Below are 13,059 nucleotides of genomic sequence, written 5' to 3'. Positions count from 1 at the left end.
TGATCACTGAACTCACCTGCACCTTTTGAGTCTTCACACATCGTTATGTTTATGTAAAAAAATTAGTGTGGTTACTTAGAATCGGAGCTTGATTTTGATCAGATTTTATTGTAATTTAGCATACATATGCAACATTTCTTTAATTTTTTTTGTCAATGAACGAGGAACAAATAGCATTAGCATGTTTTGAAATTAGTTTACCTTTTTATTTTCACATTTAATGATATATTTTTCATATTTCTTGGCATAAGCGTAAGCATTTAGGCAGAAAATAATCATTGAACACAAGCACATCCCCTACTATATAAGATAAAATTAAATTTTTACTTCTTGCCTGTTTTCTCATATTCTACGAACAAATATTTGTTAGTAAAGCTTGCTGAATCACTTGGAACCAATTTCGAATACTTGAAATGTAAAAAAGTTTAAACGTTATTGTACAATATTCAAATATCAACATAGTATTGAAAGTTGGAATAAAAAAAGATTCAGATAGGCTAAGAAATTCTGTACTATATTCAAATTCAAGATAATTTAAATGCTGCTTCAACTTACTGTCTTATTTTTTATGCTTTATCTTAACTTTTGTGAAGATGTTTATTCAGATATTATGAAAAATGTGTGTCCTGCCTACAATAGTCCCAGTAAGTCATTTTTGGACAAATATAAATAGAAACTGTGCTCTACTTAAGTAATTGTTAATGAATGAACAAAAGTTTTTTTAGCTGCTAGCATTTTCTATTCCCTCATATTACAATTGCTGAGGTAGTTTTCAATTCCTGGTTCATGCTAAACCGATCTAACCTCTTAACTCATTAAAAATAATATACTAGTTTTGCTTGGTAAAGTTATCTCTGAATTTCATGAATGGCTCTCATTAGGCAAAAGCTACTAAGTCACTGTACAAAAGCATTTGTATACTGCATTTCTTTTATCAATCTTTGATTTTTAATTATGCATTTTTTATTTGGATTTTTATTACACAATGATTTATTTGAAAGTTATTTTTGAATTTTTTTGTTACAATTTACAGTCTTGCCATTACTGATCAAAAGCTGAATCTATTGGTAGCTAAAAGGATTCTAATTACATTGACTGTAATTATCATACTTACATTTCAAGCTAACAAATTCAAAGTTGATCACCATTGAAGATAAATTACTCTAAATGATTGCCACCCTATGAAAAAACCTCTGATAAATACAGTTCGGAGTTTTATTTAAAAGCTTCAGAATAAAACTTATTATTGATAGTCAATTTTTATGACTGAGTTTTTAACATTTTTTAGAGATTGGTGTTTTTTGTGAATTTTATAAATTTTCATTCACAAAGGTTTATGTATATTATGTTTCTTAGTTTACAATTTGTGTTCTGAAGAGATCATGTTAAAATTTTTAGTTTTGTCTGCAGATATATAGAGTTGATTATTTTTGAGTTTTATATTTTTATAAAGTTTTATTGTTGGATTTCTGAAATAAATTTATTTTTACTTATCTAAAATAACTTATTGTTTGAATTGCTGATTACTGATTCCAGTACTGCTTTCAATCACTAATTGTAAAATCCTTTACTCAATTCAGTTTTGACTTATTTTTATCCAAAAATGAATTGTGCATGATATAAAGCTGTAACTTCAATGTGCCATAAAATTCATCAGTGTTTTTGACTGCTCTATTGAAAAAATTAAAAGCAATACTACATAATGCAATACATCAGATAGAAATAGACCTAATAAAATTTTGAATTCTCATGGGGGGGGGGGGGTTGGAAATGTATAAACATTTTTTCAAACATCAAATCAAGAGAATTTCTGGATATTATGTCATGTGTGCACAAGGTGAGCTTGTAAAAAAGTTTCTCCTCCTGGGAATCAAACCCAAGACCTCCTGTAAACCGGCAAGTGCACTGACCATTACACCAGTGACTGTCTTTTTCCCCTTAAAAACCTCTGTAGTATAGTGGTCAGTGCACTTGCCTGATTTGCGAGAGGCCCTGGATTCAATTCCTGGTGTTGACAAAAGTTTTTGGACATGGTCACCCAGGTCAATAAGATACTTGAAATACCAAACGATGTTTAGAGGTGTCACGAGTACAATACATGATTCTTCCTTGTCTGAAACTTTTCTGACAAGGGTACAACAGAGCGACCACAGAAATATTGCTACAGCAGGGAGTCCCACACTGACAGGTTAGCGCACCAGCCTCTGTGAATATTAAAAAAACGGCTGTTTGGAAAATCTCTGCAATGAATTGTTAGGTCCTGGACTCTAATTCGCCTTTGTGTGCAGAAAACTATCTTCCCAAGTTTAGCTTGGCATAATATCCAAAAAGTCTCTTCATTTGATTTTGATGTATCGTGTGCGTAGGAAGAAAAAAAAAATCATTTTCTCAAACAAAAATCTTAGAATCAAACAATTTAGTGAATCGGTCTTGAGTATTGGCTTAAAGATCCTTATTTTCCCACCAGATGACATTTATCTCCAGACATGAATGAGCTCAAATATAGTGAAATGTCTTTTTTTTCCTTCTTGCTTGTCTAAAATATATATATATATAATGACAAAATAAATACATAAGATATAATAGCATGCAAACTGCTTAAATTAACACAACCTTGCTATATGACCAAATTATCTGTCAAGACCTAAGAATTATATTCTTCAAATATACATTTTATGTTTGACTCAAGTTGAAAAAAAACACTAGTGTATCATACCTGCAGTTTAATATTTCTAGAGATTAAACTATTAAAACTTTTTATTCGTGAAGGGATTCAAATTTAAAAAATCAAACTCAATTCAAATTCTATTTTCATAATTCCAGGTCTTGAAAAATGCCTATGGCATGATTTAATAAATCTAATTGTAAAAATATATATATGGATGGACATTTCTTGTGCGCAATTAAATATCAGTGAACTTTTATGAGCTATTTCCCATATTGGTATATGATTCTTAACAAAATCATTCTAAGAGTTGTGTAAACTTTTACTTTTAGCAAGATAGTTTTTTCCAAGTTAGTCTGAGGATTGTTTGGGTTTTTATAATCAAATTCTTTTTCTTATGGAAACAGGAAGTCAAATATACTCCTCTCAAAGTATTCTAAATATTTTATTCAAATATTTTCCTGTTGTAAAAGTTTGCATTAATATTTTGAATATTTTAAATGTATGAAAAATACAATTTAACAAAAAGCTAAATATAGAAAAACTAATTGTTTAGAATTACAGTATCATATACTATAATATAAACAGTATCAGTTCTTTTGAAATATTGGGAAAATGTCTGATATTGAATTGATTTCAAAAAAAATTTTCACTTGAGAATATACATGTTATACAATAAGAGCTAGAAAACTGGTAAAAGTGAAAAATGCTCATTCAAAATCATTTTGGATTTTTACTAAAACCATTTGGTGAAAGCCCATGTTCTGTTACCTGTGATTGAATGAGTTCATGTGTTTACTGATGTTTATTATACTTATTAATTTTATATAATTACTAGAGTTGATCATTAATTATTAACACTGATGCTTATAAATAGGGTTCTGATTTTCATTACCTAAAGATGAAACATTGCTGATCTGAGATTTTTTAACCTATCAACAATGATATATTTCAGCTTTAGGCCATAAAAATCTATGCCCAACTTAAAAACATTTCCATTTTGGGCTTTTACTATGAAATAAATAATGAACTTACACTCAAAAATTTCCAGGAATTCATTAATAGGAAAATTATTTAATTTTTTTTATTTGTATATAATTTTTATGTATAGTGATCAGAAATGATATATCTATATACATCCAAAGGATGAGTTTGAACACAACCAACAATGATAAAATAAAAGTAAATAGAATTTGTTTTATTATTCAAACAATTGCCTAGCCTGAAACAAAAAGTCAATTTTTAAGAATTTTATAACTATGAATTTCATTCAATTACCAAAACAGTTTTAATCCATGGAAAGTGAGTATTTGTAGTTTAAATTCTCATCAACATAAAGTTTGAAAATTTAGTGTTAATTATACAAATCTACTATCCAATGTTTTCCTTATTAACAAATATCTAAACTTATTAAACTAAGTTTTAATTATGCATAAAAATTCGTGAAAAATATGAGAAAGTTATTTTTTTGTCACATATATATAGATTCTGAAGTTAAATATTTTATTTGTTCTGTACTCTTACCTATAATCTAAAGCCATGTTTTTTGTATATCAATTTCTCTCAACAATCAAATGCAGTAATTGTGGGAAGTTTCTAAATGTATGCACATTATTTTTGAAATTAAATAATATACGTATCAACTTACTTTAACATGCATTATTTTTTAATGCAAACTAGTAGACTATATTTCCTTTCTTGACAATTAAAAATTTTAATAAAGTTTTGCAGCTGATAAACCTTTCAGGCATGATTTCATGTTAGTCTTTGAATGGGATTTTTTTACAGTGCTTTCTGGCTAAAATATAGGTGTTTTCTAAAACATGGAAAAAACTTATTTTTTGACAGTTTTATTTTATTTTTCTACAGCTTATCTCAGGTAACTATTCAGACAGAATCCATTGGGAGTGGGATGTCTGAAACTAGTAGCTCTAGCACATCTGGACTGGGATCAACTCTGCACACAGTCACATGGACCCCACCTCACAGTGTTGAGGGTTCAACACCTACACACACAGAGGGTACACCATCTTTTACAGAGTCTAGTTCCAGTGGGGATGCAGGTAGGCATTGAAAATATTTGTTGATATTCTTTCATTTTTGACTAATGTATGTGTATAATCTGTGATAAAAATACTTTATCCACACCTAAGATTATAACAATACTTATTACTTGACCATTTAAAAAACATGTTGAGCTGGAAGTTGAGATGACACCCATTATATGCTGAAAATATATCAGAATTTTTAAACTTGTTTTCCTTTGAAGATTTGTTGTTGAATAACTTGGTTGAAGCAAAGTCTGATTGCTTGTAGAATGTTTCCTAACTGTTAGTTTGCTTGTAAAATAATAAAAATTATAAATAAGCTTAATAAGCTTATAAAAATAAATTAAATTAAAAAATAAATTAATAAGCTTATAAATAATAAAATCATTATTTCCACCCCCCCCCCCTTCAACTTAGAATAAATTTTATTGTATCTGCACTCTAAGAATAGATAAAATTGTCTGATTTGAACCTTGTCTGTTCTCTACATTTTATGATCTATGTTCAGATAGTTTGAAAGCTTTGTTTGTACTTTTACTACCGCAAATCTTGATTTATTAAAAATTCTGGATACTAAGCATGTGTGTTTGCATAGATTAGACGAGTTTGATGGAAGTGTAATTTTATTATATAGCGAGAAATTATGTCACTCTCCACTGTTCATACAGAGTATGAAAGAATAGATATACCAAACGGAGATGATCAAATTCTGGAAGAAACTTCACATGCTTCTGCAGGGAATTGTACAACCAACCTCTTGCAGTCCAGGCAAGTGCTCTACCATTAAGCTACAGAGGGCTGACATTTTCTTCCCTAATAGCATATATGAATGCTAAATGAGACTGCATAGGCAGCTGCCTAATTCAGTTAATAATTCTTAATGACAATAATCCCCAGGTGGTATGGTCCTGGTTAGTGTTTATATATGCTCTAATGGAAGAAAATGTCAGTAGCTTAATGGTAGAACACACACCCAGACTGAGTGAAGTTGGTAGTTTGATTTCCTCACAAGAGGCATGTGACTTTTTTTTCTGATCTTCATCTTTGCTTGGTATCCAGTCTTTCGTACTTTATAAGTTTATTATATTACAAATTATTTTTGTGTATTCCTTGATCATGTGTGTAAGATGGGAATAAACAGAGCAAAAAATTGAAATGCATGACAAAACATGATCTTGTGATAAAGAAGCAACAGCATATTTTTCTTCGATCGCTGAATAGGCAAAAAAATTTGAAATGGGAAAAAAACCATTATTTTGTTCTTATTCGCTTATTTATTCAATACTTAATATAAATTTATATCTGTCTTCTGAATGTATTTTGGGATCATTGTTCCTCTTTTCTCATCATGTCGGGAGTGAACCAGATTTCAATACTCAGAATGCTTTTTGTTTTCATCCTCAAATGATTTGTCTCCATTTTTTTGCCCCTCAAATTTTATGGCATACCTTGCAATATGGTATTCATAGTATAAATATTAGCTGTTATTCACAGATATACATGTGGTAATATAAATTTGTATCATACTTTTTGTTGCAGTTTATCCCACAACCCCAGTGAAGAGTTTGAACAAGTCTGTAGATTCATTACCTCCTCTGGGGGAAACACAGAAACAGCAAGGCAATGAAATGGTAAGTTTATAATACTATAAAAAATCAGCTAAAAATATGCATGAAAGATATTTTTTCAGTCTTTCAAGGAAATATTTGTGTGGTACATTTTTCTCGTTTTTGAAATCCATAAGCTGTGGAACCCGCCTGTTTTGAACTTAGCCAAAAATAAGGCGCAATTTTATACCAACGTACCAAGAGGTTTCATTAAATTTTTACCAGTTAGAAATTTGAAGATTTAAGATGGAAATAGAAAATATATTTTCTCCATATTTACTTTATCAAACAATCTTTTATTTATTTCTGGTGCCCTTGCCCCTTCACTGAGTCTCCAGTGTAACACTTGAAAGTTTGCAGTGTACATAAAAAAAGGGATATGTGTGAATATGAAAAAGCAGTATTTTGTTTTTGGATTGCACATTTCAAATGAAAAGCTTTTGAATACAGGTATCCCTCTATGCGATTTTGCTATTATACAATTTTGAAAATTTGATTTTAGAAAGCGTATTCTGCAAAATCTAGCCTGGAGTTTTGAATGTTCATCCTGAAAATGAGCTTGCAAAATGAAGATATGACATAGTTAAAATGACAATCTGGTGGATTTTATGATTTAGATGAGACAGATGTGGGACAAATGCTCAAACCCAATTCACCATATCTTGCTAATCAACATCTTTTGATAACATTGACAATGCTATGGGAATTTTAATTAAAGAAAGAGATCCTAATGAAACTAGAATTGTTGTGTATTTGTCAGGGACTTTAGTGAAATTCTAAATATTAGTATGGTTTTTATTCTACATAATTTGTCTAGTTTTTTAAGTAGCTCTTTCTTCATGCTTTCTTAAGTAGTTTTTTCTTTATATTGCTTTCTTTCGTGCTCTTTGATTGCTACATAAAAATTTGTCTGTCACCTTGTTAATGTTTAATTTTGTTTTATTATATGTCTATAGCATTCATATTTATATAATTTTTGAATAAATCTCGTACATATTTTTTGTTTAAAACATATTTTAATTTTTAATTATATTAATTTTAAAGTAAACATCCAAGTGCATCTGGCTTGTGCGAGTTTTTATTGATATTTGAGCATCATATGCATGATCTCTGCAATCTTTGCATCTTGCATATTAAAAAAAAAAGACTTTTTCATTTTTTAATATAACACAAAAATGTTTTTATATTGAAATATTTTACATTTGCTTAGAAACAAAAGAAATTTCTTTTACACAAAACAAATCATTGTGATTGAGTAGGGTCAGCAGGTTGTTAAAGATGATGTGAGGGCAGCTTTTCTAGGTAAATCACATAGATAAATAGTCATCCCCTCAGAAAGAAGTTTTTCGCATGTTAATATTTTTAGATTACCCTGTGAAAATTGAATCAAAATTATTTGGTTCTTTGCATGAAAGTTTGAACTCCTTCGGTTCATGATTGATTTTATTATGGTCAGCTTTTACAAATATAAATTTATTAATTGATTCACTTCTTCATTATTTGGTGTAAACTGTCCCTTCATGCAAACTGATAGATGTGTAGATTTTTAGTATTTTTAGTTTGAAGCCTAGATGTGCAAAGCTATTCCAAATAGTCTTTGACCTGTTATTACTAGTATGCCATTTGTATGGGTAGAAAATGATAATGTGCCAAAAAATGAACAAGTATTTATTTTTGTTTTGCGGAATTTGATTAACTTACATGATTCACAAATACATATATTTTCTTCAACTGTTTCTTGTAATTATCACCAATCTGTGAATTCTTTAAAAATAATAAATTCTTTTTTAAAACTAGTAAGAAGTTTGTAGGGTTGCCTACCATTTAATCAGTGAGAAATCAAAAAATATGCTTGGTGTCGCTCATGACCCAAATGTGAAGGAATGGTAATGGTATCAGGACTGCAACTGGGGGGGGGGGAAAGCAGGCAGGTCTGATACCCTAGGTGCTTGACTGGGGGGCTGTTGAATTCATTGTTTAACTGCTGCTACATTATGGGGGGGGTGCCAAAATGTGTGCATGTCCCCAGCTGACAAAATATCTAGTTGTGGTCCTGGATGGTAGTACATGCTGAAACCCCCAATATTTTTTTTACACTAAGTGATCACATGAATGAACTTAGTGTCCATAGGTAGTGCAGTTGAGGCAGCACAAAATTCCTTTCCCTGGAAATAATTTATGAGTGAAGAGAGTGTTGCACTATATGATACTTGGGGCATAGTCATTTTACTATACCATCATCTATCAGATGTATCAAACAGTAGCACCCCCCTTTAATAGGGAATTTCAGAAATTAGCCCATTAGAAACAAAAGAAAATTATGTACACTATTTTTTGTGCTAATTAATTAACCCTTTTACTTAGATTTTTAGCGATAAATTTGGACAAGGTATAGTTAATAAACCAGGTATATATATCTATGAAACTATCTTTTTTAACATTTAGAAAATAAAGGCAAAAAAAGATGAGTGTATAAGTTTTCCTCCTCTTTTCTCTCATGATCACTTCAGAAACATGATTCGCATATCACGAGGAAGAAAAGAAAAATTGGAGGTAAATGGGAGAAAAAATTAAAATCTGTTTGTAGCAGGGGTGGCGAACCTTTTCCACAGCAGGGCTTCTATTCAGATCATACAGGATTCATGTGTCACTCTGAAATTTTTTGTGTAAATACCACAGACATATCCTGTTTCATAGAACACTTTTTTCCCTTCCCATCCCCTTCAGTGCAATATCACTTGTTTTCATCGAAATGTTCATTTTGTCACTTTTTTCATGAATTTAAAATTTGAAAAGAAAGTATCAGTATTTTTGAATTGTAAATTTGGTTATCATAACACAAATTGTGTATATGCATCTTTAAAAGTTCATCTCATGTGCACTGTATAGCAGGTGTAACCACCAGTATCTGGGGATCAAGGGTATTTATCCCCTCCCTAATGAACTTTATTAGGGGGCTGAGCTATCCCAATGGCTCATGAATGTATAATAAATATGGAACACTCAGCAATCTCATACTGCTTCCCCCTCTTCCCGGGGTGAATATTTTGAAGATGAAATTCAAAAACTAATTGAACCAAATGCCATCTCATAATTATCATTAAGGTTGCCTACCATACTGGACACAGGTTCAGTAGCCTTCAAGATTATTATTGATGAAAAAAGGGTCATTAGAGAAAGAAAATTGAAGAAATAGAGAAATTAAATGAAATTTCTTTAACCCTAGATAAATAAACATTCGTCTAATAGACTACTGACCAGTGCCAGTTTTGCGAATTCAAGATGTTCCCATTGTGCTCGCACCACCTCACTCACAGTATCTTCATATCTAGTAAAATGAGTTTTTTTAAATAAATATATTATATATTTATTTTATTTTTTTATTTTTATTTTTGTATATAATAATTCAGTATAATAATGTATTATAATACTTCAATAAAAGTTAGCATCTTAAGTTATGCTAATTTGTTTGAAATAAATAAAGTAAATATAAAAATACACTGTTTAATTCGTAGTCTATGAGTCGAATAATTAGTTACTTAGTAACACGGATTTAAATTCAGTTATCTAGAGTTAATTTTGGAAAAAAGACTGCGGTACTCCTGATATCATGGCATGGCCACCCACTGATTCATAATGTATTCCTCCCTCTCCACTACAACACGGGAAGGGGTATCTTACACTCAAGATACAGGCTTGGCTTGTATTATGATCCCCCTCAAATTTAGGCCATGAATTTAGGGATATTCTGTATACAGTGTATGTAGTCAGTGATCAAATGATTGGCTTGTGAAGAATAGTTTGTTGTCTGAAAGTTGTGTACTTAGAGAATCGAACTGTATCTATGCATATGAAGGTTTGAAAATATTTATATATTTTTAGTTTGTTAAATATTTTTTGCGTTGGAATAGGCTATAGGCGGAGATAGACTTGAAAGTCTGGGGGGGGGGCATGGGGTGGGCACAATGATGATTGCTGAGGGGGCATGATGGTCAGTTCATATACATGAGATCAGTCAACTCTGCCTTCAATGCTGGGGGGGGGGGAGGGGCAATGCCTCCCATGACCTCCATGTTTCTCTGCCCAAGGGATAGGCTTCCGCAACTGGCATCTAGTGAAAAACAAGAACTTACTGGGCTGTTTGTCTATGGTCTTTTTCCATTCATTCCTAATTTTTCACCTGCAGCTGTGGCCATTATTTCCAGATATGAAGTTACAACTGGTTTTTTACAAGATGCTCTCCTTGTAAACTTTTTCAGCTCTGCTTGCTTTAACTTGACGTCAAAGTTTACATGGAAAGCATCTTGTTCGAAGCAAGTCATAATTTCATCTCTGAAGATTCTCACCACAGCTGTGGATGAAATGTTAAGAATTAGTGAAAGAATGCCACAGCCAAACAGTCCCCAGTAAGTTATTTTTATTTTATAAAATATTTTTGTTGGAATGCTTCACCAATCAGAATTTTGTCTTCATTGTTTATTAAATTGAGTCTCTTATTGAAAGAGCTATGAGTGATAACTTATATTGTGGAAGAGATGTATATATTCATGAATTCAATGGTAATATATGGTTGTGATGTTTTATAAATTTGTTTATTTTTCTGAGAAATGATAAGTGCTGTAAAACACTGCATATTAATGCAAGCAAACAGGTAAGTTAGCACATCTGTATGATCAATGGTGATGGATGGCTGTTGTAAGATGCTAAACTGAAATTCTTTTATGATAAAAAAATAAAAAATGTCTGGAGAAAATCATCATGCTTGATATCAACCTTTGTCTCTACAGTTTGTTTTAGGCTTCCCATAGGCAGAGATAGACTTGGAAGTCTGGGGGTCACGGTGATGTCAATTCATATATACATTAGATTAGTCAATTCCACCTTTGACGCTGGGGGGTAATGTCCCCCCCCCGTATCTCCGCCCATGAGGCTTCCCAAGTATAGCAATTTTGAGAAGATAAGTTGATGCCAGAAAAATCAATTGAGAATTACTAAGGCTAAAGACATGTGGGAGAGTTTGAGCTGGATGCCAAACTCGTTTTAGAGCAGCTTTCACCCTCCTGGCTACACAAGAGTATATTTTGCATGTGAATGCAGGTTTTGTGATGTCACAGTACCAGCACTCAATTGGTTAAATAAAGCAGAATACATAAAAAGTGCTTCACTTTTTTTCTTTTTCTTGCTCTTCACTCCTGTACTAGACCTGCACCACTGTGTAATTAACTGTTTTTGGGAAACATAATAATGAATACTATCAATTGATAGAAAAGCAGTTGCAGCATGCATAGAAACTGAAAGATCACTTAAATGATTACTTTTGCTCTCCTCATAGATTTGTGCTTTGGAAAAATCATTCTATCAACAATGAAACATAGCCATGTCATTTGATATTTGTTTATTAAACTATTATTTTGGTGCTTGTGTAATCGAAAATTTCACTTTTTTTCATGTGTAACATTCTTTTGTAGACGTTTATTATATAAAAATTAGCCCTGAGAGATAAAAAGCCCCCCCCCCGACCCTCTGATTTAGAGCCAACCCCTATTACTGCCAGAAATTTTCAGTGAACAATTTGGTGACAGTCACTTTCCAGTTCATCACATTTCAAGTAATCATTGCATTGTATACTACTGCTCATTAAATTCTCCAAAATTTGCTATTCCTCTATTACAGTATAGTGAATAATTTACGTGACTGAAATGGATTTGTAATATTTCTTAAGCTCATCTAAAGTATTAACATCATTCTGACATTCTCATTGTTTTAGTTTCACAGTTCAATTTAAATTTGAAAGAAAAAAAACTGCATTTGAAAAATGATCTAACATCTTTTGAGAAAGACCAAAAAAAAATGCTGAACGTACATGTAAATATGCAAAATTCACTGACAGTGACATCAGGTGCATTTGTTGAATATTTTTTGCATTTTAATTTATCAGCATAAATTTCTGTGAGACATTCCTGTTACTGTAAGATGTGTTTTGTCTGAAAAAATTTAAATTTAGGGTGAAAAGATGGCTTCAGAGGGTTGTCGATTGAAAAATGATCAATGATAATATATTCTGTTTAAAAAAGGTAGGTCAGTTTCAAGAAATTGCTTGTGTCTGGAGAGTGTTTTCCTTAATGGCAGTACATTCTCAGGAGATGCACTGAAAGCAAGTTCAATTGGGATTGCCTACAACCTAGCCTCAAGTAACCCCAAAAAATCAAAATTTATTTCCAAGTATGTTAGAGTGATAAGAATATTATATGTTCTAATCATTGGCGCATGCAGGGGGGGGGGGGGTTGGGGTTCTAACCCCTCCTTCTTGAGCCAAGATTGTATTGTTATTTTGCAGGAAAAAATTCGAGAAAATTCTGCGTATGCCTATGGTTCTAATCATGATAAATTCAAATTCACGACTAAATTCAAAAACTAACAAGGTTGAGTTGCTTTAATGCAATCAACAAAGAAAAGCATCTCAAAACTTTCAAAGCATCATCAAACTTTTTTGGTCAGAGTGACGCTGCTTTTTCTAATGAGAAATTGGTAGATGACTTACATATTTCATTCAGCCAACAATTAAGCATATAGGGAGTAGGGTCATTTGCAGGATCAACCTATGGAAGGGGCTCACCAGATTTTGGGGGGGGGGAGCACAAGGAATCTCTTCCAGAGAAATTTGGAGTTACTTTCAAAAAACATTTCTAATTAACTGAAATTGTGTGTGATTGATGTAGCATGTAAAAGTGTTGTTTCT

The 13,059-nt window shown here is 31.6% G+C and overlaps 1 protein-coding gene across 4 annotated transcripts in view; it reads left to right on the top strand.

Moving 5' to 3' along the window:
* Window positions 1-13,059, top strand: part of LOC149080105 (phosphatidylinositol 4-phosphate 5-kinase type-1 alpha-like) — a 93,086-nt gene that overhangs the window by 59,283 nt on the left and 20,744 nt on the right. For 3 of the 4 annotated variants that reach the window (XM_089239106.1, XM_089239104.1, XM_089239107.1), the window contains 2 exons: window positions 4,535-4,728; window positions 6,253-6,344. In XM_089239106.1, the coding sequence (XP_089095232.1) occupies window positions 4,535-4,728; window positions 6,253-6,344 (286 nt within the window). Of the gene's footprint in view, window positions 1-1,033; window positions 1,432-4,534; window positions 4,729-6,252; window positions 6,345-13,059 lie in introns of those variants that run through there. The other variant, XM_089239108.1, reaches the window with a different exon arrangement.

This window comes from Pholcus phalangioides, unplaced genomic scaffold (assembly GCF_987345545.1).
Source record: "Pholcus phalangioides strain wild (caught in Gottingen) unplaced genomic scaffold, Ppha-v1.0 ptg000011l_1, whole genome shotgun sequence".
Lineage (NCBI taxonomy): Eukaryota > Metazoa > Arthropoda > Arachnida > Araneae > Pholcidae > Pholcus > Pholcus phalangioides.
The sequence above is the reverse complement of the archived record's forward strand: the minus strand, read 5'-3'. Positions and strand labels throughout refer to the sequence as shown.